The 27,031-nt window shown below is 38.3% G+C and overlaps 1 protein-coding gene across 1 annotated transcript in view; it reads right to left on the bottom strand.

Moving 5' to 3' along the window:
* The window catches only part of TBC1D5 (TBC1 domain family member 5), a gene marked incomplete at both ends in the record, with an annotated part of 190,933 nt that overhangs the window by 34,299 nt on the left and 129,603 nt on the right, over positions 1–27,031 (bottom strand). Inside the window, 3 exons of the mRNA XM_084260539.1 lie at positions 10,162–10,325; positions 20,550–20,812; positions 24,466–24,551. Of these exons, the coding sequence (XP_084116665.1) occupies positions 10,162–10,325; positions 20,550–20,812; positions 24,466–24,551 (513 nt within the window). The remainder of the gene's footprint in view (positions 1–10,161; positions 10,326–20,549; positions 20,813–24,465; positions 24,552–27,031) is intronic.

The raw sequence follows: 27,031 nt of genomic DNA, 5'->3' as shown, positions 1-27,031 counted from the left end.
GTTTAGTCTATCAATTAAGTACAAGATTTAACCTTTTAATCTTGAACCTCTGACAACCAAATGCTGGTTGACACCCCCGTAGTATTTTTATGACCCATGCCAGCCACAAAATATTCTACAGCATATGTTGACATTTAAACTGTAAACCACAGGTTTTGAACAATGAATTATATACACTGGAATTTAGGACAAAATTTTCTTAATTTACTAATTTAACATATCTATTATTTAATTGTATCACTCATGGGTCCTCATCAGGACCAAGACTTCACTCTGCTGGGTGCCATACAAATGTAAAGAATAAAACCCTGCTTCTCTGAAGGACTTAACAGTGTAAGCCAAGAGACAACAGATGGCCGCAGGCACACATATGGGGAGGACATGGAAACAATATGGCTATATTAGTCAATCTTATAGACATGGCTTCAGCATGTTAGCAACCAAACTGCTGTCAATGGAAAGGTAGGATTTTCAGGAGAGTTTTCATAATGCATTTTGTTTTGCAGATGTTCAGAGAAAAGTTTCTTCTCTGTGGAAGGGGCTGTGAAATCATTAGATGCAAGTTCACCAAGGCATATCAGATTTAGTGATGCCACACATATTGTCACTTTTACATTGAGAATTTTGGTATTTGTGAAATGTTTGCACGATTTGGAATTATCTCAGGTATTAATCTATTACCCAGAGAGGACACAAAGAATTACAGATACAGCCTTTGGGTATTAATTCCTGCAGAAGGAGAGGTTATATACTGTTTTCCTGTGCTGAACGACTGCTTGCCACTATTTTTGTGTCCCTGTGCTAGCTGAAATATCCCAAATATATTTTTAAATACACCTTACTCATGTTTTGTGATCCTCACAACTGCCAGGATGTTTTACTATTTTGAATATACTTTCATTGATGTTAAACATTGTTAAAATGTCACCCCTGTACTCAGTGCTGGTGAGGCCCCACCATGAGTACTGCGTTCAGTTTTGGGCCCCTCATTACAGAATGGAGTGTGTCCAGAGAAAGGCTACAAGGCTGGTGAGGGGGCTGGAGAATAAATGTTATGTGGAGTGGCTGAGGGAGCTGGAGATGTTTAGCCTGGTGAAGAGAAGGCTGAGGGGAGACCTTATCACTCCCTACAACTACCTGAAAGGAGGCTGCAGCTAGTGGGGCTTGGTCTCTTCTCCCAAGTAACAAACAACTGGACAAGAGGAAATGGCCTCAAGTTGTGCCAGGGGAGGTTTAGATTGGATACTGGGATAACTTCTTCACAGAGAGGATTGTTAGGCATTGGAAAGGGCTGCCTAGGGATTTGGTGGAGTCTCCATCCCTGGAGGTATTTAAAAGACAGATGAGGTGCTGAGTGGCATGGTTTAGTAGTGGATGGCAGGTTAGGGTAATGGTTGGACTTGATGATCTGAAGGGTCCAACCAAGGCTATTTTATGATTCTATGATTTTAGGCACAGCATTTTCAGATATATCCTGCAAACATATTTTGTTCCTTTGGACTTCACCCACAGTGAACTTGAGTCACATTTCTATTTTACAATATTTAAATTCAGACTGCTTCTAAGCAATCCAAGGATGGTATGAGGTAGCTATCTTACTTTCCTCTTTTTTTTAAACTCTCTCTTAATTTCAGGCCTATTTGCTCAGAGTTGTGAATAAGACTTTATACTAGCTACTAATTATATACTTATTTCAGTGCTTTCCTGTATTGGAACCTTTAAAGCACAAACAGGTCAGGTAAATAAAGAAAATGGTGGAGGGGAATACAAAATCTACAGAAGCATACTTCTCTTTTCCTTTCTTTTCTCCTCTGCCTTATCATTACTTTGACCCACTGCTTTCCAGCATGGCAGTTTTGCTCTGGTAGCACTGTATGTCTCAGAATAAACCAGGGGACACCACAGTAAGCGCAAATGAATTAGGTTAAAAGTAAACCTTCAAGACTAGGTTCAAAATTCAGTGCTGTCAATGTTAAAACATTTCAGGGCACAATGCATACTCTTCTGCTCAAAGAAGTAAATTCAGAAGAATAATTACCCATTTTCAAAACCTGAAAGAGAACTGCCACTGCCTAATCTTTAGTGAACATATGTCTGTGACAACCCCTGAAAAGGGGTGGCAAACAGGACTGAGAGAAATGAAAAACTAAAATCAAGGATGAAAGACAGGCCCATAAAATATCCCTTGTAACTCCTAAGAGATGAGCTAAATTAGGTTATGCACCAATACTGAAAAAAAATTATTAAATTATCTGGTTCAGAGTATCACAAACCAAGATAGGAATTTTATAATACAGATAAAAATATTCAACTAGGATGAGACCAAGACAAATCTGCCAATAAATTAAAATGCTAGAAGGCATTCACCTGCAACGGCACATATTTTTGGGCATTAGTACAATTCTGGCTTTCTCCGTGCTTTCAGTAGCAACACAGAAAGGGATAGCATTGCACAAGGCTTCCCCAAGCCATGTGTACGTAAACAGAACCAACAGGTTATTAGTAAGGGATTAAAGGAATAAATAAAAATGTCAGCCTTTCTGTACTTAACCCCCACAATAAAGCAGCAAACAAACCACCTAAAGTCTGAAAGGGTTACAACTCTGATTCAGAATTGCCAATGACCCAGGAACTCTCCCTTCCAAACACACTCTAGAGACAGCACTGTTCAAGGAGGTCCACACTTTTAATATACAAGAAAAAATAGTTTTTTCTTACTCTTTTTAAATTTGAAGATGGGTGATATATATACACACACACAAGTGTATTTTAAGCATTATGTATCTGTAGCTTTTCTGAAATACAAGAAATAAGAATTCATGGTCAGCTATTTCTCCTTCCAAACTACACTAACTCCCTGTTCCTCTTCCTTGCAATTCAGTTTGATGAGGACAGCACAGTAAAAAATATTTATTTATAATTAATATTTATTTATAATCTGTACTAAGAAGATTAGTGACTTTGAGCCAAAATATCTGTTTCATTGTGTTGATGGGTAACGATTTATTTTATTGTCTCTTAAAGCTAAAAATATTTACATATTGTGACATTTTAAAGAAAGTGAAATATGAGCCTCAGAGGATCTCTCTAGCCCCCTGACAGATCCATTTCATTTCAATTAAAATCCTGAAAATAGCTGGAACTCTGGCTCACAGCCTCTGAACACCAGGTCCTGCTGTTGAATTTCCATCTTAAACAGTTCAAAGTCAATTTGCCGGTGTTGCGCTGCTGGAATCAGCTTAGTTTGCAAAGTCCCACCTTGCCTGGAGATGTTAGTGGCAAAGGACCATGAGCTTGGACATCTTCCAAAGCATGTCCCACCGTTGAACCTATTACTGGAACAGCTTCCAGGTGCACCAGTCCCACTGTCACGGAGCTAGAAACCAGCAACTGTGCCTCTGGAGCAAGAGCAGGACTTGGTTTCAACTAACCTAGGTGTATCTTCCTCTTAGAAACATCCCACTCCTGTACTCATAATCTCTCCTTAACAGAAAGAGGGAGAAGGATAAACACAAATCATGGAGGAAGCTATTGCCTAGAGACAAATACAGTAGGGATGGAAAGAGATCTCTTCTACAACCAGCCGCAAGACAAGCCGTACTTATCTGCCTGCTGCCTGCACAAGTCCACCTGCTGGCACTGCCCTATGGGGCTGCCAAGAGACACTTTAAAAACAAAACAAAACAAAAAAACCCTATAAAAAGCTGGAAGATTTTAATGCAAAATATTTTGCATAACTGATTGTGGATGGGTAGGCACTGAACAACTGAGAGAATCGGTAGTAGTTCATTCGGTAAGGGAAGAGATAAGAAGAGAAAGAGCTTTAGGGAAACAGAAATTATCCCTTTGAACAGAAATGCTGATAAAAGGCCTCTCTCGGTGCTGCCACTGACATTGTTGACTTAATCATATTGGAGTATTTCTTTGCTATTAATTTAGGTGGTATGACTGTAAGTAGTTTGGAAATAGCCATAAACAAGCACCCACACAAAAGGGAATCCCATTTCCTCCGTTATGTTTCAGTATCACATCTGACAGATTTTCTGCCTACCAGGTATGGGCATTGCTGGCCTTTCAGACTACGTAGGCCCACTGTGGCCAATGCAAGAGGAATGTGAGGAGGGGAAGACCCCCACCATTTTATGAATTTTGAGCTCTCTGAAACATTGTGGTAAGCATTCTTAAATCCATATGAATGAAGGTATGGGACAATTAATACATAGATATTCTTCAATGAATAAAGTTCATGCTCCGTGCCTCAGTATTATATTACAACAGTGACTGGCTCAATGTTACTGAAATGGTTGATTTGGTGTGATGTACTTATGTAATCATGCTTTTCAATTTTGCTGCCTGACTAAGCAATTCAATATATACACAGTTCAACATACACACAATTCTTTATGAAGAGCTCTCTCTCCCTTTTGTTAAACTCATATTTGGATTGTTTTTTAGGCATCAGTTGCATAAAAGGTTCACTAACCCCTACACTGTTCAGGCTGGATGTATCTGACCTTTGATACGATTTGTAATATGACTGAGGATGCAGACCAGAGCAGAACCTTATTATTTATGGTTTTTAGAATCTGTGATTACACTGTTTGGAGTTTAAGAAGGGTAAAGCTTAAGTATAGTGATTATGAAGAAACTGTAAACATACACCATTTGTATTACATAGCTAACAGAACACTGAACAGAAATACAAGTTTTGTTGGTTTTATAGGCAATGATTTGATTTAACCAATCACAGACAAAAATAAGAATCAAGCTTTAAATACATACTGACAATTTATTTCAGTGGGAAAAAAAAGTCTCCCAAACACAGAAACCCTTTCCGCTCCCAAAAAAGCCCCAACCCAACTAAAAGACTAGCCTGATTTAGAGAGATGTTTCTCATCCCTGTCCATGTTTCTGTTGAGAGTTCAGCACAGGTCTTTCAGCTCTTCACGGAAATGGACAGTAATTTTGTGGTGTTATCTTAGAGGAGCAGGATGAAGGGATGAGGTTTTCACTGAAAAGGCAAAAAGGGCAGCTCAAACCACCGAGATAGATTCTCAACTGTATTTTCCTTTGCCACTGGGATGCTGAAACATTAACTTCATGATTAATATGTGGAAACGGATGCACCGTGCAAGTTTCTGTACCGCAGTGCTGCTGGCAACATGACTGCTGCAGAGTAAACAGTCCCACTTCTTGGCTCCTAAGTCACTTTGATCCTTCTGTAAACATTGCGACAGTCTCATCCATTCATGATTTTGCTGTTTTTTAAATTCTCCCTGACTATTTTTAAATGGCTGCCCAATAATTATAAGAGTTCTTACTGCCTCCTCTTGAACAGTCTCATTCTAATTTGCTTCTGTGCAGAAGTTCCTGGCAAGTCTAATTCAGCTGCACGTATCTGAATCTCTTGTACCACAGAAAGACAACAGTTTACATTGACATTTGAAAAATCTTCCAAATGGCCCCACAGATCTGTTCTGTATACATGTTTATTGCTCATAATATGACAGCAAAAGCACTGCAGAGCCACTTGGGTTTTTATTCATCTTTTTTTTTTTTCTAAGCAATTAACTTCCTGTTTTTATCACAGCACAGCTTCTTTTCCCTGAAATGAATCACTCCAAGAAAGATAAGGAGCATTAGGATTCAAAGCTGCCACTCATGCATACAGCTGTCACTTTACTAAATTATATGAAACTCGCAAGTATTTCTAATAAAAAAAACTTTATAAGGCAGCTTTATTTCTCCTTGTGCTGTTTTCAGCTCTTTCATTTGTGCCACAGCTTGTTGGGGGAGCCTGAAGAAGGCAACGGAGAAAAGAAACACACTTTCAAAAGATCTCAGAGGTTTTTCTATGAACTCCGTTCACACAACCTGGCAGCATCTCCGTTTTAATATTCTTTTCATCTATCCCTGAAATTAGACAAGCACTGAAGTACAAAATAAACTGCATTTTTTCAGGTGCCTGAATTGGCCTCTCTCATCAGAACAGGGAAGACAAACATCTTCCAGTATTAACTGCAGTTGAATGTTAAGGCACTGAACTTCGTTAAACTTAATGGCACTGAGAACAATCATCACGTCTTTAACTTTAGGCCTAACAAACCCAACATACTGATCAAGGAATTGGCTGTTGTACAGAGGTCCTAACTTAATTTGGGCACATGTTATAATGCTTAACTAAAAAAGGACAATTCATCATAGCATTTGCATTGCCAAATAAATGTTTGGCACCGCTAAGGATGGACTGACAAGTACTTTGCTTAAAGCCTTCTACAGAGATCTGAAAAACAACAGTCGTGAAAAAGATATATGGGAACCAAAAAAAAAGTCTCCAAGATGTGTACCATGCACAAAAGGCCTGCTCTTCTTCAAAGGAATTTCTGCATGCATGGTTTATTTGTTTGGGTTTATTTTTTGGTGTGGGCTGTCTAGCTTTTTTTTTTTTACTATGTCTTTGATTTTTTGTATTACCACTTCTACTTGAGCAAAACTGTCAAGTGTGCAGGCTTAAAATCAGGTTCCTAAATCCAGAGAACAGATGCCTATTTAATTGAAAATAATGGCATACATTAATTTTCTAACCTGTAGGGGTACTCATAACTAACTTCAAATCAGTCAGAATAGCTGTGTAAAATCACAGGCAGTGGCAGTTGTTTCTACCTGCTTGTGGGGACAAGAGCATATGTTGTCAAATTTGATTTAATTAAAAAGGCTCTGCAATTGCAATCAACATGATGCATGCCACTTTTCTCAGGATTTTTTTGCTAAGAAATGAGAACTGTGAATGACCATGCTTGTAAACCATTTTATTAAATAAAATAAACTGCTCCAGATTTTCCTTAGAAATGTTTCCTTCTTGGGAATTTTCAAACTAACATATTTTCCAAATGGATAATTAGATTTTTCTTAACTTGAAACATTCTATATAGAAATACACTTATTAAAATATACAGTTTCTCCAAAACAAAACTTTCTTCTCAGTCAAAACCATATTTCTCTTTTTTTTTTTTTAAATGAAAGCTTTAAAAATGTTTATATTGTTGAACTCTAAGTTCCCTCTCTGGCACATCTCTATGGCTGAAAGCAATTTACAGACTATTCTGCCAGGAACTGAGACCAGCCAACCGTATTTGCCGGAATCGAGGTCTAAGCAGCTTTGCTATTTGCCAGAAAGAGGGGAAGACTGTCCTCAATGTTGCTGGAGATGTAAATTAAACATAATGAGAAATAAATGGACCACAAACGCACCCAATTTCCCAATTGTGCCAAAAGGAGAGGGCAGTAGACGGGCTATGAGAGGAAATTTTCTAGGACTTCATTCCGGCAATGCTGACCCAGCCAGAAGATAACAGGCACTAGAGTGCATTATAATATTAAATGTTCCTGCTCTTGTTTGTGGGAAGACAGCTCCGGAAACTGTAGCCTAAGTTATTCTTGTGAGAAAGATGCAAACTATATAAGGAGGTAGGGAACCATCACACTGCTGAGCACAAAAGAGACTTCCAAACACATTTGGTGGGCCTCGTGCTAACATAGAGCTGAATGCCACTCAAAAGTAATGTGAAAAAAATCAGGCTGCTATGGGGTGCCAAAACACGATCTGATATTGTGCATTCAGCCCTGAGGCTGTAGATTCACTTCCTTAACTAAATAAAACAGGGGACATCTGTTTCTGACAACACCAGCAAAAAGTTATTCCATTGATCTTTGCATATGAGAGGAAAAAAAAAAAGATCTAGAAGACTAAATATAACACAACTGTTACTACCTTAAGAAGTCTTTAATATGAGAGATGGGCACATCCTATTCCTGGAGGCAATGAATCAAGTTAAGTATCAATTTTTATTACAACTCTCCCACAGAAAGTCCAGATTGTTGGACAGGCTATAGGAAAGAAAGAATTTAGAAACGTCACATTCCAGTTTACCCTGTTACAGAATCATAAACTGGTTGAGGTTGGAAGAGACCTCTGAATGTCATCTTGACCAAGCCCCTGCTCAAGCAAGTTCACCTACACCCAGCATCATGTTCAGGCAGCCTTTGACTGTCTCCAAGCATGGAGACCCCACAACCTCCATAGACAACCTGTGCCCATGCTCAGTCACCCTCACAATGAAAAAAACATCTCCTGATCTTCAAATGGAGCTGCCTGTGATTCATTTTTGTGCCAATTTCTTATGGTCCTGTCTCTGGGCACCACTGAGAAAAGCCTGGCTCCATCCTCTTTGCACCCTCCCTTCAGATATCTATACACATTGATGGGATCCCCTGAGCCTTCTCTTCTCCAGGATGAATGCTGTCTCTGTCTTTCCTCACAGGAGAGATGCTCCGTTCCCTCCATGATCTTGGTGGCCCTTCTCTGGACTTTCTCCAGCATGTCCATGTCTCTCTTGTACTGGGGAGCCCAGAACTGGACACAGTACTAAAGGTATGACCTGTGCTGATGACATACCAGTTCTTCTCATGACAATGTTGCAGTAATGGCCTATGGTCTGTTAAAACACCTTCCTTTTCAACGCCATGTTGAAGGATGCATTTTTTGAATGTATTCCATTTCCACTTTCCTTAGGAAAGGCATTAATTACAAGTGTAAAGATGAAGGGGAAATCGAATCTCTTTGATCCATTATACCAAGAATGACTGATTTTAAAAGCATCTTTTTATAAAGTGATTGATGCGTGGCCATATTCCGACATACGTAATTTCCCCACTACTTAGTAACATCATCTAGCTAATTATTATGGACAAATGTAAAAATGTAAACCAGTTAACAAAATATCATGAATTTGGGAAATTATTTACCTGAAAAACTTGTTAATTGTTAATGAATTCTAAGTAAGCATAAATATTACGATGGAAAATTCTTCTATGTTTCCTATTAAGAACTAAGGAGGAATTATTCTTACTCTACTAGTACAAGTCCCCAAAGTTCTGACCTGAACAATAGTTGCAAATTACAGCTGGATTTAGATCTTGTTAAGCCACACAAAAAGAAAAAATCAATACTGATATGTTTATTTTTCTTTAACTCACGAGGACAGCTGGAGAGAGACTAAGTTGTTTTAGCTTTTAAATTCAATTCAATATGTCTTAAATGAACAGAAACCAAAATTACAGTTTCTTGTTGACTAACCACAAAACACAGCTTTCCTTTAAGCAACATTAAAGCATGTGGAATGAGAATTAAACTCTCTTTCAGAAAAGAAAAAGTGAACAAAGTTTTGCAATTCATTAAAACGTGTGTTTATTTAAATATCAAATTCAAAATATGATGTGACTTAAAGATTCTGCTGTTCAGGTGCTGAGAAGTTCAGATTAAACTTCTGCACGCTATGTCTGAACACCTGAAGAATAGAGTAACACAGAAATACTGCTACTACAATTCCTATTTATTGAAATCAACAGGAAGTTATACAAGCATATATTTGTGAAAATGGAATGGACAAGCCCCTTATGCCTTCATTTTACAACCCCCCCAACTTTTTCCATTTACTATGCAGCTGGTTACTGATTAGCAGAAAGACAAAGAGAAATGTGTACATAAAATAAAGAAGAATCCTCCTGCTCCATGAGGTTTACCAAACCAAAGTAGCTCTCCTAAAATATCTTTAACAGGATGAGAATTTCTTTGGAACACACCCAATGATAAGAGACAATTTTCTTAGATGAAAACAATCTGTTTAAATAATAGTATCCTGTGGCCAAATGGCAGGTCAGGGCTGTGCAAGAAATAGAACTGTGACTGCAGACTACAGATGCCACCGACACTGAGAAACCTCTGATGTATTAAGGAATTTCAGGGACAACAGATGGACATGTTTGGATCTGCTGAGCATTTGTGCTCCCCACCGAACTGTTTATTAAACTTTGAGACTACACCAAAAGTCTAACAAAGCAAATAAATTTACAGGACTTCCCTTTCTCAAAGGCAACGGGGACTTTTGGTTTCATTTCAGGTAGGATTGATTATGGGCTGGAAGCCATAACGGAGATGTTGCTCAACAGAAACAGTTTAAATAGTTAATTTCTGCTTTTGTCATTAATGTGTACTTAGGGAAACATTTTCAACTGCAAGTGCTTAATGAATGGGAGAAATTATTTGGTCTAACAAGTAATGCAGTGTGACATTAAAATAGCTTAAAAAGTTGAAGAACTTACCGATTCTTTTCTGCTCATAGTTTTGCTTTGGGAACGGGAGCGGGAGATTGTACTGAAAAAGGAATCCTTTTTTGATGCAGAGAGTGGTGGAGATCCTGTAAATTCACGTCCTCCAGGCAAGCTCTCTATGCTCGGGGATGAGCTGATGATTTTTGAACTTTGGCCTGTAAACCAAGTGTAAAGTAACAAAAGGATTAATCTACGGGCAGTTTATTTTCCTTGTAAATATTTCCTTGTCTTAACTGACATTGACTGAGATTCACAAATAGCTCAACACAGAATGAAATGTTCAGGTGTGTCAGCATGCACTGTGAGATTGAAGGACTATTCTGACATACATGGAACTTAACTTTTGCATGACAGAACAATACAAAACCATAATGTATATATAGATATATACCCAAACACACTATATATAGTGTATGTATATATGCTAAACTATATATATACACATATATTTGAGTGTGTGTGTATATATATATAAATAAAACCATGTCAATATACATACTCTATTATATCCACAAACTCTTCCCTGGGTGGTATAATGAGCAAAACTACCATCTCATAACAGCAACAACAAAAATATAATCTGATGTCATCAACACTGCAAAGGAAATCCTTTTACTCTCAACAAATAAACTATAGAACTTGGCAAAAAAGATAAGAATAAGATCAGCAGATTCCAAGAATGAGTTGGACACTGAAAATCGAGATGACAGTACCTAGATTACAACAGGAAAAAGTAAGTTTGGGAAAGAATGTACATCCTTATTCTCCGCATTTTAACGCCAGCTCCACCTAAAAGACGTTTTGATGAAGTCTACTCGATATTTAGTTATTGATCGTTCATGCAGCTTTTCCAAAGAATCTAGTGTTGCCCACTGTCTTAGCGAAGACATCTGGGCAGATGTCTGGGCCGTTTCACCATGACAGTATGCAGTCAGGCAGCCTTTGGCAAGGACCATTTGGATCAGTTGAGGCCCATAAAGTGTTTTGAAATATTTAACTTAAAATGTTATTTTGAAGAGCTACAGAATTAAAAACCAATATGTCAGATTTTCATTAATTTTCATTATGAAAATCTTGCATTAGGACAGCTGCTAGTTTAAAAAAACCTTTCACCTATGTTCATGAGGAAATTAACCTAGTGTGAACAATGTAATTCTAGCATTTTCCATTCTGAAAAGTAAAATAGGATGCAAAATGGAAGTTCTATGATTCTTCCCTTCCCCATGTGTCAGCTATTCTTGCTGATGAGTCTATGTTCTCCCTTTTTCCTTTCCTTTTTTTTTTGGTGTGTTTTTCATGCTACCATCTATAGCATCAAGAACAATCATTCAGATGTCACAGGTGCACCAGCATTTTCTTTGCAAGGCTGTGACTGAATGCGAAACCACCTCCCTTGCAGATGCCAGAGGCTCATCCTTCTTTGCTCTGAGCTGCTTCCACCCTCTATGCCAGTTACACTCCCAGATATGCCATGTATTACTGCACAGACCTTACAATGAATTTAGTATCTTATCATTCTGGATGCACTACCAACTCTGAAAATACAAAATTAACTCATTTTCCAGAATGGGTTAGTCTCCCCATCATTATGCACTGTGGCCTTCCACCATGCTACAGGTTTTTAGAGAAATAGAACTAGAAGACAAAGAAATGAAAGAAAACAGAGGCAGAACCACAGAAAACAGAGAAATTCCGAGTTAGATACAAAAGGAAACCAGCTCTGTTGAGAGCAAACATTTCAAACAAAAGGAAACAACTAGCAAAACCTCCTCATACAGAAACATCTTAATTTAATTCAGTCATTTAAGACCTAGAATGGTGATTGTCAAGTGGTGTGGAAATCAGCGGTGCCAAGCTCGGCCACCTGCCAGGTGGGGACAAAGCCCAAGCCATGTTCTCCATGGTGTGTGACCCATGCAGTATGTATTGCACAGCTGCAGCCACGTTAAACAAGCAACTCACATTTTCTTAAAGGAATAAATGTAGATCTATCTGAGATATCCCCTTAGCAAGAAGACTGTTTAACATAAAGAGACTGAACAAGGAAAGTATAAAACATCACATGTGACAAAACAGACCAAAAAGGCCAAAACCCCAGAAAGGATCTAAGTTTAATATTCTCAGTGTTTTATAAACTGTTTTCCACCTTCTCCTTCATTCTCTTCTGCTTGACTTTGCTCTTCTGTCCCATGACCCTCCTACATTTGACATCCTGCCTCTCATACTCCTGTGGAACTTCCTCTGCCTGCTTCCTCCTCTTCTTCAGACACCTCCAATTGCCTCTTCTGTTTCTGCAACTTCCAAATTCCAATTTTTTCCTTCATATATCCTTTCCTTCTCACCAACTTCATTCAACTGCATTTTGCATTTTTCTGTTTCTTCTCAGCCTTCTTCATGTCACTCACCACCTACCACTTAGTCTGAACATCTTCCTTAAAGTGTGGGAGATGGGAGGCTGTAGATCTGACTTAATTTTTCCCTTCAAATTTATCGAGAAAAGGGATATGCATCAACCAGGTGAGGATGAATCTCTGACTCTGTAAATAATTCTGAAGATGGAAAAGGAGAAAACACTGCATGGCAAACAACAATTCAGTCACAAAGAAGTTTTTAGAAGATTTCTAATTTTAGGAGAAAATCATGCACTTGGCAACTCCATTATCCTTACGATTGCCTTTATGTAAGGAGATTTTTCATGCATTTCACAGTGGCGATTTACAATAGAAGTGTGGTTTTACAGTAGGTAAAACTTTAAACATACTTTTGAAATAGATGAAACGGCATATTTTAGCAAACAAAGTATTTACAAAAGAAAGTCACACAGCCACGCCACAGCAGCCAATATAAATGCTAAAAATCTGTTTGGAGGACAGAATAAAGTACAATGAAAAAACTATTTTATTATGAATAAATCAGACTAACTGGGCTCTCTTTCCCATCCTAGTAATAAGATGATATCTTCCACATAGGATCAAGCTTTTTTTTTTTTAAAAAAAGTTAAACAAGGAGCAAGGTATGTTTTTCATATACTCATCCTCTGTGGCCAGGGCTAGAATTACAGAATCATAGAATGTGTTAGGTTGGAAGGGACCTTTAGAGGTCATCTAGTCCAACCCTGCTGAAGTAAGCAGGGACAGGCTTAGACCATTTCCCCTGCAAATATGCAGATCATTTGGTAAAATTTCACAGGTAACACTAAGTGATCCTTCAAATGTATTTGAGGAACTTTTGCACATGAAATAATACAGCTTGGTAAAATGATGGAAAAATGGTTTATAAGGATATTGTTTTCTATATTCTGTCTTTTGTCTCTAAGGAAGGAAGAAATCCAAAATATAATAGGAAACTGAAAAGACAGAGAACTGCTTTATGGCCACTGCTTTGCTCACTAAACAGCTACACTTCAAAAGATGGATCACCATTTAGAGGTATGGAATATGCAACTAGCATAACCAAACAAAAGAAATATGTATAGCTGGGATTTTGTGTACAGAACTATACAGATTCCCTTAAAAGGGAATTTGCTCAAGTGACACCAAGAGCTTTGACTACCTGGTTCCTATGGATGATAAGATATAATGGAGATGAAAAATAAAAACAAAACAAGATATAATAAAACTAAGATAAAGATGCATTAAACAGAAGTGATAAAAATATTAATTCTGTATGGTTTATACTCAGGCAAGAAGAAAGCTTCAGATGCACCTGACCCTTCTGCATTAATAAACAAATCTGAGAAAATTACCATCAGGAAACACTAAATTTTTACTCTGACTCAAACCCTGTGAACAGCAGCGTGACATGGATTATTTGGCGATGTGATTAAGAATTAAGCAAGACAGAGAGAATAGCACTTATGAATAATTACAGTGTGTTGCAAGTCATAAAGCAGAGTTCTTGGGTTGTAATAGGCTTTTCCAATTTCCAGAGGAGTCATCGCTTTTACAAAAATAGAAGAAAGCTGAAAGACAAGTCACTCCAATCGTACATGTGTTCCTTAATGTAACAAAAAAGCCACCCATCACTTTCCCAACACAGAAGTTTAGTGGAGCTGCTCTAAGAACTGGAGCCACCACAGCGCTTTTGACTCTTTGAGATCTATGATGTGTGCTCTGATTTCTGAGGTGTTAACAAGCCATAGGTAACTTTGGAGATAACATTCTAGCACCAATGCAGATTTCAGGCTCTCAGGAGGATTACAGACAATGCCATTTTTTATCTTCTCTGTCCTGCATCTCACTGATTCTGCATCTTTCTCACTAAGCAGTGCGGCATGTTCTCCTCACTCAACAGCTTAACAAGAAGTTCATTTGAGAGAGTTTCTAATTTTGGATTATTCCTCAGGAAAAAAAATCAACAAAAAGAACAGAAGCCTTACCTTCTGTGTATCAATCCAAATGTATAAAGTGATGCCATGAACTACAGTTAGCTAACTAACCAAACTCATCACCTTCTTCCTTAGCACTTTAATCGCCAACCTGTGAACGTAGCTGAATCAAAACTCTCATCTTCCTCTCTCATTCTATCAGTCTCAGATAAATACATTATGCCTTCTTAAAAGAAGATTAGAAAAATCTAATCTCTGACCATCTAAGTGTATACCAGAAGGTCGTAAAGCCTATATGAACCAGGCTGAAGGAACCCCAATCATGGAAATCAAATAAATGCTTATAAGGCACAGAGAACAAACAGCTGAGGATCCCTGATGTAAGCAGTAGTCAGAACACATTACTGTGTAGGATGTCTCAAAAATATATATATATACACTCTAAAATGCAAAAACAGTTCACTGTAATGATGCACAGGATATCACCCTCTAAAAATACACTCCCTTCTGAGGTGAAAAGGAGGAGTGAGCGTTACTTCCGTACGCTGGGTTCTAATTGCTCAGTACTTGCCTGTTGCTAATGATTGCTGGGGCTGACCCCAGGGTTACAAACCCGCTGTCTCAAAACAGCTTGGGAAATACACGGATGAGGCAGTGGGAAAAGCGACTCAACTGTTGGCACTGCTGGCTGGGCAGAGGGCAGAGACATGCCATGTCTTGAAAAGAAGATGGAAAGTTTAAATGCAACATGATCAGTAATAAGGATTATAATAAAGGGAGATGATGATGAGGGGAGTGGAGAAGACTTACACTGAAAGAAAAAGCAAGCTGCAGGTCTTCCTAAGTTTGAGTTAAGTTACAGGGGAGAAAACCATGAACTCTGGAGGTCTGTACTGAAATATATGAAAAATCAGAGGAAGAAGCACCAAAGGCATACAGAACTGATGTCTCACTCAGCCTGGCCCTTACAATAGCTTCCGCAGTTACGATGAGAGCAAGGACAAAGATACCAAGAAGAACAGAAGTAAGGCACGATCCATATATAATTCAAACCCATTCGGATCTGCTCATCTATTACTCTGCATTTGCCATAGTCAGGATGTAGAGTACTAAAATTTGCACAAAGTGTGGTATGAGTTTTATAAAACTTTTAAAGATCAGATAAATTAGTTTCCCTTTTTCTCCTACACAGAAACTGGAACAAAGGCTTCCAGCACTTTTCAGACTTACTCAAACCATCTCATCACACAAATCCCTATGCCTGTTTCTTCAGGCTGAGGCAGGTAAGTTCCTCTTCAGCCAAGCGCATTAAAGGTGGTGTTCAGCTCAAAATCCCTGCCTCAAATTTAACCACAGGGGAGTAACACAACGAAATGAGACACTGATGGTCGACTCGCCCCACATGACGAACTGTGAAATGGGCTACAGAGGACAAGGCAAACACACAAATTTTTAACGAAGATGGATGCTGGCGTACGGCGGATGCAACGCAAGGGCCACAACACAGCACAGCCAGGGAGCGATGGAGCCAGGCTGCTTTGTTTCTCTCTACACAACAGTGCCACTCGGTGGAAGGACAATGGCGGTGAATGGAGACGCCACGCATGGAGAAACCCGCGGGGGGTGGCTAGGCAGCCGGGGAAGAGGAGAAGAGGGGAGCGCTGCAGGCACAGACAGATACCTGGGAGGGCAGGGGGATGCTGCGCGGGGACCGGCAGCCCAGCATCACTGCCAGCAGCATCGTTGCCTGCGCCTGCCTCGCCTGGCAAACAAACAACAGCGTTAGAAGGTCTCCTGAACAAGAGTGATTTGCTGCAGCTTTGGGGTTTTCAGCTGGAAGACCCCGCTTCGAGCGCGAATGATATTGTCAGAGCAGGAAAAATAAAACAAACGGGAAGTTTTAGTAACCAGAGCATTACAGGTTGCATTCAGACACGTGTGAAAGCGACCCATTATATTAAAAGCAGAACTGAAGCAAACAATCAAACCCATTTTGTTTCTGGTACTTTCCACCAACAGTGTCATTCTGCTAGTCTGAGAGCATCATACTCTTCCTGTCAGTAAAAATATGTAATTAGCTAAGAATACAAGTATTTATGTTTTTAAAAGGAAATAAATTGTTAATCAGGGGTTTATTTCTTTCCTTTTTATTAAGTTCTGCTATTATTAAGGGCAACTTCTTTTTTCCCCTCTAAAAACCATACTAATTTTCCAGTTCATAAATAATTCTAAATAGGGAAATAATTTCTTTAGGGCCTATTCAGCACCTGTGGAAATTCTGTTCATATTGTAAGAAATACCACAGAAGTATCAACTCATAAAAACAAACGGTAGCCTGGAAACTCTTTAAATAGCTGATCACAGCTTTGGCAGAACTTCATCTTCAAACTGGTCCTCTAATGTGTCCTTGTGATAAAACAGCATTCCCTAAAAAGCCTTTGGGGTTTCAGCGTGAAGGGACCTAGAAGGAAAACTTTACCTGGCAGTATAGGTGACAAAGTGAAATGCCTTTTTTTTTCTGGCAAAACACTGCCATTTGGTAACCGAAGACTATTCGGTTTCTAAATGCTCATTAATCAAGTGGAACTCGAAGGGCAACATTTCTGCTTTTTCCTCAGACTTTCTGATTATCAATAGTTTTATCTTTCAAGAGAATAAACTCAACTGACAATCCAATGAACTTGAGATTTGAATTCAAACGTTGTGCCAGTGAATTCCTTCATTGTGTAGGATCAAGAAAATATTTTAATCCCTTTTCTATTTGCAGGCCACCTTGCATAAGTAAGCAGTAATGATACCCAATCTTCTTCTGCGCTGAGGACAGGCTGAATTGGATTAGTATATTATTAGGAGGAACTGAATTTCCAATTAGGTGTCTGGATACTTCGTTCAGCTGTGATTTGTGATGGTGAAGACTCATCTAGAGTTACAGGCTTGCAATTATGTGTTTGGTGGTTTGTTTGGGTTTTTAAAAAACTTTTTTTTAAATAGCAGTCTGTTGTTTTTCCGTTTACATTATCTAAATTATGTGCATTTTTTTTCCTTCGAGAAATTCAGCAGACACCAAAACTTCGGAGTGAGAAACAGTTACCATTGATTCTGTAAACCATCCATCCCTCATCTAGAGCACAGCACAAGCTACCCCTGGAGGTGACAGCACGAATGACACCTGTCACTGCTGCCGGTTTGTTTTAACTACCTTAACAGACCCGTTAAACTGGGATACGATTATGTTGCCAGTCCTGCACTACATTTTGTTACTAAGGACTTCTTCACACTTAATAAAAAAGTAGATCAGGCAATTAATTTTATCTCTTCGAACTCATAACCCTCTATATATTAAACTATCAGCACTACTTGAGCGTTCAAAACCTGAAAAGACTATAATATGAAAAAAGAGGGTAACTTCCTTTACTGATTCGATGTCTGTCAGATTTAAGAGCACTTCAGTCTGTTAAGTTGTTCAACGGAGCTTTGCTGAGCTCATTCATGATCACCTGCATGTGCAAAGGCCTATCCATTTAAGCCTTAAATCCACACCTTGGTCTATCTCAGATAAATAACCAAGCTCCAGGAGGCTGCAGGGAGGTGAAAACACAGTGAAGAACAGGAAGATAAGACAATTAGTGACAGCTAGGCAGTAACTTGGGAGCCTTACAGTTACAGACCAAATAGTTTCTAGATATTCAAAAGCTACAGCAGAATCCAGAGTTTGAAAAATAGCAGTGCAGAAGGTAAAAAGTCATGTAAGAAGTTCAGCACAAACAGGAGTTGAATGACAGCTTCTCTGGGTATGGGTATAACCTAAATCTTAAATCCTAATGCCTGGGAGAGAAGTGTCCACAACTTCTCAGAGCTGTGGGGACTGCCCTCATTCTCCAGGATGCTGAACAGTGCTTTCTGGAGGTGGTAATGCTGCTGTCCTTTTGCATAGAAGTTGAGAAGTTACTCTCATTTTTAAGGTGTGGCAGAGATGGTGCTGCACTGGGTCTTTTTAACCTTTCTCTGTCGTAGAGATTTTTTTTTTTTTTTGCTAAGCTTTTGCTACATTTAAACTTACTTCATTGGGAATTCACTGGGCAGCCTCCAAGAGACTTTGTACTTCCACTGCCATTTACATTTCTCTTGAAAATATAAAATACATCACTTGCAAACATGGTTAGCTGCCATCACGCACGAGTTCTTTCCAACTGCAGAGAATATACTGGTAACTGTACTGGTCTGGAACAACAAGCATGGCACCAGTATGTAAAATAAAATTCACTGTCATCTGAACCTATTAAATAGAAGTAGATTTACATCTGTCATCTTTAAATTACTTTTGCAAGTGGTGTAGAAATATGGGTAGATAGAATAGAGTGAAAGGAAGCGGCAGGTACTGTAGTATTGCAGTATGTTTTATTTCCTCTTAACATGAAAATTCTTTGCGCCCTACATCATCAATATGCATAATTTCTTGGTAACTTTACCAAACCTCTGTATTCCTGATGATTCAGAAATATATGCACAGTTTATACATGACAATGACCAAATATGACTGCATTTAAAAATTTTGATTCTTATATGGAAAGCGTCAGGTGTATTTCCAGATGATGCAACATGTTAGTTGGCACATACAAGTGTAAACAGGGTCCTCCTTGACCAGCTAGATTAAGATTAAGATGCCATTGATTCCACCTACAAAAATTGCTTCAAATTTTACAATTTTTTTTTCATATTAAGTAGGGAACATAAAGTAATTATCTGAGGACCATTTTGCAACACAAAAGGTAAAAATGCAGGCATGTGATACGGGAACTGTGGATAGCTTGTTTTTAAAAAGCAAACGAAAGATCCTATCCAAAATTGTGGTAACGATTTAGTTTCACACCTAACTTTATTTCCATTGATGTCAGCAGGATTTGCATCAAGGACTCAAGCAGGACCATACATGGCAATAGTAACTACCAACCAAGTAAGGCCATTGCACAGCAGAGGAATCACTGTGTTTTGGTTTCATGCTTGCACAGCATCAGGGACTGTAAATCTCTTGCTGGAGCAGTTTCTGAGATTGTTCTAGGGTCCTGAGAGAAGCTGTGCATCTGGATTTTGCCAAGCAGCTTTAGTGACCGTTCAGAAGTGCCTGCATCCCTGCACCTCGAGACAACAGTCCTGAGTTCTCTCTGAATTCTGCTCCCTCAATGTCTGCTGGGGATGAGATGCATCATGAAAGGACTAACTTTGGACCATATAGGTCAGGACACCAACTTCATCTACAAAGTGCTACTTCCCTTCTCTTACCCTTTCAGATATGATGCAATGCTACGTAGTTGTTTGGGCCAACCAGCACTAGCCCTCAAACATACGACCATTACCAAGGCCAAGTTGCTGGAAGCAGCAGATCTACATACCCCTACCAAAGCTGAGCTTGTGACTGTTGCTTGAATAAACTGTCCTTGAGAAATAGAAATACAAAGGCTAGGCTCAAGAAAAAGAAATAGCATCTACCAAACAGAGAAAGTTCAGGGAGCTATCACAAATCGTTAAGAGGCAAATACATGTTACTATTCATGTAATTTCTCAAATAAGCTCCACATGTTCTAGAGGGAATAAGATTTTGTTTATTAAGAACTGCTCACTAATTGATCTAACTTCTTCCACTTGTATTTGGCTAATATTGTTATGCATGGGATTTGTGCCAATAACCTGAAAAAGCCTATATGAAATCAGTCTTACAGTTAAAAATATGTTGCATTTAAAAGCCTGAAAAATTAATTGGCTAATGTTTATGGTAAAATGTATCTTGTTGTTACATCTGATGCAACTTCTGGTTAATATTTTTTTAAAGGTTCAAAACTTCCTGTAGTATTTGTACATTCTGGAGATAACATCTAATTCCATATTACACTGCAAATGTGCGGTTGTACTTAGCAGGGATGTATAATTCTGCTTTTGCTGTTTCCTCCTAATATGTCCCTATCAATACAACATCAGCAAAAAAACCTCCTTCAATCCTTACAGTGTAGGACAAAGCTTCCCGCTGCCATGGCACTGCCCCAGCTTTCACCTTTACCTTTGCCCAGCTGAACTGGCATGCTTTCGGACTTCATCATCCTCTGTTGCTGTGCCTGGTGGTGGTGGTGCTGGTGGTGGTGGTGCTGGGGGGCTTCCACTGCGCTTCTGATGGGTATTGCAGGGGGAGGAAAGCTGCTCCCGCCAGCAGGAGCACCCATAGACCCTCCTGAAGCCATGGCTGGAGCAATGAGCTTTCGGCCAAAATTCAGTAAGCTGTTGGAGACTTTGTTAATGTTCAGCGGGGCAGCTTTAGCACTGGCACTGTGGAAAGAGGAGGAGGAATCATCACATCCTTGGCAACAGCTTGGACAGACATAGCAGTGCATGCATTGTTCTCCAAAAACGTGGGGAAAAGAATCTTAAAATGACTAAGAGGGTGTTCTACCACAGTCACACTGGAATATACACAGGGACCATGGGGACCACGTGCAGTGCGAGTTTTTTGCACCCAGAAGTGGACAACTTGTTTTGGCCCTTAAATACAAACTAAGCCCAAACAAAGCAAGCTTCCACCAGTTTTACTAATTTGCCTTCTTAAATGAAAAAATTAGAGTGTGACAAAAAACAAGCTCTAAGGCACCTCAAACTTCATAAAACTGGCTTTTGGCACTTCTTTGAATCAAAGACTGCTTTAATATTTACTTCTGCTAGATTAAGTTCTCTTAAATGCTAAAAATAACTCAAACCCAGACATTTCTTTTAACAAGCAAAACTAACTCTAGACTGTATTTTTAGGTTGGCAGAGCGAGATGTCTCTTGCACTTACTCCACCTTCTGCCCAGCCCAGCCACTTCAAACCATGTGTTTTTTAACAGGAATCCTCATTTCCAAAAGGCTGAAGAATGGCTTCTGGATGTAACACGTATACCAGATCACGATCCTTATCATTGTTGCTTTTTATTTTTAACTACAGTGGCTATTTAATTCACTTCAGTTACATGCAACATTAAGAACAAGGAAACTGTCAAACCGTTAAATCTGTTTAAAATAGAGGCAAAGAAGCTTCTAATTCCAGCAGAAGTGTTCACATATCCCAGAGACCAGCAAAGCCATTCCTATTTATTCATGCAATATTTCTCGTTTTATAGAATTAATTCTTGAAAACCCCTTCACAGAAATGTATCACAGTCAAAGAGACCTTTCTGCTCCTGAGGTTTTATTTTACTGATCAGCACTTCAGTGATATAAATAGACATAAGAACCACATTTAATTAAAAACAATACTGTTCCACTGTACTGAGGAAAAACAGTTTCACAATGTTTTGGGGAACTTTACCTAAAAAATAAATGACAAATTAATTAATATGGGTGACTCGTACCTTGTACCTGGAAAATAATTTTGATTTCGCTCATATTTCTGTATTTGTCTCCAGATCCTTGACAATCAGTAAAAAAAGAAAAACACCTTGACTTTGCACAAAATATGACATTTACTGGAAGTAATCTTTTTCTTTCACAGGCAACAAAGTCACCAGATGCTTTGAGCTAACTCCATCATTGGAACCATGATGGTCCACAGAGGCTTGTGTAGTTATGTCCAACAGCTTGTTTCCTTCTTGTTTCTTCTTTTTTTCAACTATATGATGCTTAAGAAAAATGATTGTTTTTCCTTCTACGCTATTTCACTTGTTACTTTGATATATGCTTTAACTTCACCAGGTGAAGTTAATTTATTGGCATTTTTGGATAGTTGGAAAGAGACTTTTTGAGAAACTTCACTTTACAGGATCAATAAACATAAAATTTTTTCTCTAAGATGTTACGTCCAAAATGTGATGTTTAAAAAAATGTTTTTAACAATACCGTGCAATAATGTTTCTTAATTGTTTAAGAACTAGAGAGGATAGTTATCACAGCTCCTAATAACCATCTGTGATTTGGTTCTGCTGGCACTGACACTGTAAATGATCAGCTCAGTGCACATACACGTACAAGAAATAAATAATGATGCTATCTAAACTTCTTGTCAAGAGGTGGTCCAAAGTAGATGTTTTCTCTGAATCGTAGCTTCAGAAAGTGAAGAACAGTGAGGTGCTAGATGTCTGGAAGATGTATGGTAAAACCGAGCTGAAGTTCAGGAAAATATGGACAATGTTATTTCTTACCATTTAAATGTCTGATATATTAATGCAAAGGATGATTACAGCCATTAAACACAATGGCTACATTTTAGCCATCTAAATGTACCAGACATGCACAACAATTATAAGAAAAATGCTGATTGATTAAGTTGTAGAGTTATCAGCAGATGCATTTAAAAGTAAGGCATCAGTTTAAGAATCCGAGTATCAAGGAGACGTGAATTCCATCTATGAAGCAAACAATTTTGTTTCATCACAATAAGCATCATTGACCTTGACTGTGAATAGCATATTTTTAAACTAGCAGTAGGAAGATGATTCAATCTCTGCAGTTTTCTGCGAAGATGAAAATGTTTTGTTTTAAGCAAGCCTTATTCAAAGGCATTTCTCTCTTCAGTAAGTAGCCATTATGAGACACGAGAGACAAATATATGAATATGATGGATTAAAAAGATTTATATATGATAAAATAAGCAATATCTATTAGAGATTTGCCAGGATATTTTAAATATATCATTGAGCCTGTGGAATTAAAGATGAAAAAGACCTGGTAGCTGATCTAATCCATCTCTCTGCTGGCTGCAGAAACAATTCCTAATGTTACATCTTCCACTTCTCTCTTTAGTCCAATCTTAAACAGATTTACCACATTCGACCTACTCGAAGTGTTCCCATGCTGAGATGAATTTATCCCAGTTATTCCTCTACCTGAATGATTCTAAACAATTTCTCTTCTCCTTCGATGTCTGTCCTGTGTGTGTAAATTTATATATATTTGGTTCCTTAAAATTTAGATTTCCAATAGGTGTAATTCTTGTTTGGGCTTTATGATTTATTTCTTTTTTCAAAATTCTTTAAATGTTTCTTTTGGAGTTTTCAAATAGCTTATTTTTCAAGTTCAGGCAACTCCTGAGACTATTTTTTAAATAAACAAGTAAAAACACTAAGAAAATGCAATAGAATCCAGTGATTTTTTGACTCTACCTGATTTTAAAGCCCACTTTTAAAAATAAAAAAAAAAAAAAAGATGCTTTTGCAGTCAGTCTGCTCAGCTTAATTTCTGCTCCTTTCTCCATTTTTAAGATCTTTTTAATCCACTCCACTTTAATTTTAGCTAGCTTTTGATGTAACTGATTTAAACAGAATTTGACAGTGATGCAAACGCCTGAAAGCCAGCAAGTTCCTACGAATCATCAGGCACTGTGCATGGCCAGGGCCATGTGCACTCCAGGAAACTTCCTGGGAAGGTATGAACGGAAGCAAGGCATTGCCTCATGCCCTGCAGCCACCAGCAGCCACCGGCCACCTGCGGCACCCACGCCATGGCCTCCCAGTTGTGTCACGGGCACCTCTGCACTCGTGACCACCAGATAAAATCACCCTGGCAAAGAATTGTAGCTGTACACATACCAACTGCTTCTAAAACAAGGGAGGAACGCTGCAGAAGGGTTTAGTATCAATCACTTCAAACTGGATATACATTCTTCTGATTTCATTTACACCGCTTCTGGTACATGGATACTCCTACATTGTGATTAGATGGATTATCAGAAGTAGTTCAGCTGCAGAATTCACATTGGCATCGTTTTACCCCCTGCTTTTAGTGTACACATCAAGGCATACTAATGTCCTTAGCCTTAAAAAATGCCAGCAAGCTGACTACAATACTATCTGTAAACCTTTCTTTTTTCATATAATAATAGGCAAGGTAAAGATTAAAAATAAATGCCATGAAATAGACGCATGTGCTTCTGCTCCTGCTTATATAGTTCCTGCTTGGGATAAATGTGACTTCCACTTAGTTCAGTGAAGACATATTCAGAAATAACTTACCGGGTTTTGTTCATCAAGTCTGCTCCACGTGCTTTGTAGTAATCTAAATTTTGTTGGAATTGGTGAGTCACTGGTCTTGGATTTCTCTAAAAATAAATAATGGTTTTTTTAAAGAAAAGGTATCTTACTGGAATTGTCTGAGAGATCTAAAGCAAAGACAATATGCATTTTCATTAGCAAAGAACAGAAATGTCAAGAATAACTTATTTTCCCAGGATTTCTCGGTTTCTAAAGACGGTAATGCCAGTTACATAAAAGTGAAGTCTAAAAACACTTAAGAAATAACACCAAGCATTACCAGTAAGTCTAGCCCATGCTCACAGAAATTAGTGTTCTTCCACACAGTGATGGGGCTGTTGGCTGGAGTGGCAACACTTCTAAATAAGTCAGTAATTCTTGGAAAAGGTCAGATGCTAATGTGATGCATTCCTCTAGCTCACGTAGAGAATTTTGCCATCTCCACGCTAAAGGGATGTGCCTTAGAAGAAAATGGCAACTGTAAGGAGAAACTACAGCTAACGTTTTGAACTGAACGCATCACTAGCAGCGTCTCATTTACCCAAAGAATTAAAATTTAGCAAGACCACCCGAACATTGCCACTAGATGGCACACAGAGCCTTTTTTCCTCTCCAAATTTTCACACTGCTCAAAACAGTAGCCACGAATAAAGAACTGTTCTCCTATAATAAAACTTGCATGATTAATACTGAAAACGGGAACCACTTGTTAGTTTCCACCTCTGCCATAATGAAACTATTTTGCTGAAGCATCCTGCCTTCTGTAGGTCCGCAGTCATCCCTTTCTGGGTCTAATGATCCACTGAGCATTAAGTGTAGACCACAGTGAATGTGTAACATATTTTGATTAAACTAATGCAACCTGAAGGACATTATTTGAAAAGAATACAAAACAAAAGTAAATATTTGTAAGTTTAAGTAATTGTATATAGATGAAATAAAAATAACAGAGATCTACGCAGAGGACCTTATATATATTTATATGTGTGTGTGTGTATATAAAATTTAGAAGATAAATGGTTTAAAGTAATTAATTTCTAGAGCAAGAAAACCCACAATGGTACATTTCTGCATAATGATCAGATATAATCTATAAGATGGTTTTAAACCCTTCCCAGATATTTGCTTTAAAGGTCTATTGATTCATAGGCTGTTGCCTTATATTCTGATCTGCCTTCACAAGCCCTGCTAGTTCTAAATACAGTTTTAATGAACTATGCAGTGACCTTTCAGAAACAGTTGTTCACTGCTGAGAGTACATTATATTTTTTGACAGAGTCAGTTTTCAGCTGTTTCAGTTTCACATGCTGTCTATGTGCCTTCGTGATTTCATTACAGACCGGAGTACCCATACTCCACCCTCTCATTTTCCATGTAACTGCAGATAACTCTCCTTTCTTGGAAACCTTCTTATTTTCGGAGAAAGATACAGGAGTTGCATTTTAAAGATGAAAATATTGCACGTGCACAAAAGGGGAGAGAAAGATTTCAAGAAGTGGTAGATATCAAAGGCAAGGATGATGTCTGGGGTCAAATTTAAGGCTTGGAATTTCCAGATCGTTTCACATGGTCATACTTTAGCTTGTATGAAATGTTTGGAAACACATTAAAGACTTCAAAAATGTACCCTGTTTATAACATTCATTAAAAAATGAAACAACAACTAAAAGCTATTAGACAAGGATCAAAAAAATCTTCATCTACCCTACCACCCACATCGTAATGGCCGCTGCACGTTTTTCTTCTCCTGTTATAAAAACAGTATTTGCATAACTCTACCCATTCATATGGCTTATAAGTCAGTCCTCATCAACTGACAGCAATAACAATGAATCAGCTTTAGTTACTATTGCTCCAGTTTGGTAATTCAATGCATTTCTATGATAATCAAATCCAAACTGACGTGATGAGGATAACTGATGGTTCTGCACCTACTATGTGAGTACTCAAACAGTGTAACTTTTCTCACATGAATTAAATAACTTTTTTCTTTATGTATCTTGATGACCACTTCAACAAGGTGGAAAGGTAATACGGTTAAAAGAACCTGGCACTTCTAAGTCATACGTCAGCCCTTTGAAAAAAATCATGTTACCAGATGGTATCCAGCTTTGCAGTTTGTTTCCAGTAACTCAGTATATATTTTAAACTTAGAAAAAAACAATGAAATGTCTTTTCCACCACCCAATAAATAATAAGAAAAAGAGATTATTACTCATTGCTTCTGCACAAAAAAAAAGGAAAAAAATAATGTGGAACGGTTTCTGGAAACATATTTATGCAGAAATGACAAGCAATTCAAGACACGAAAGGCTGATCTACTATCTAAGCACTTAAAGCCATTAATAGGAATAATGATCTAACTGAACATATGAATGAGGCTCAAGCATTACTTTCACAGGGGCCTATTTAAATTCCTATGAGGTTTAAGGTATCAAAGGAAGAAGCAGTTTAAAGTACTATTACATGCAGTGAAAAAAAAAAGCCCTCAGAAAAAATGGTGTTGAAAAAACACGAGAAATGCAAGACAGTAAATACCAAAGGCTAC

This window comes from Gallinula chloropus (assembly GCF_964237585.1).
Source record: "Gallinula chloropus genome assembly, chromosome: 2".
Lineage (NCBI taxonomy): Eukaryota > Metazoa > Chordata > Aves > Gruiformes > Rallidae > Gallinula > Gallinula chloropus.
The sequence above is the reverse complement of the archived record's forward strand: the minus strand, read 5'-3'. Positions and strand labels throughout refer to the sequence as shown.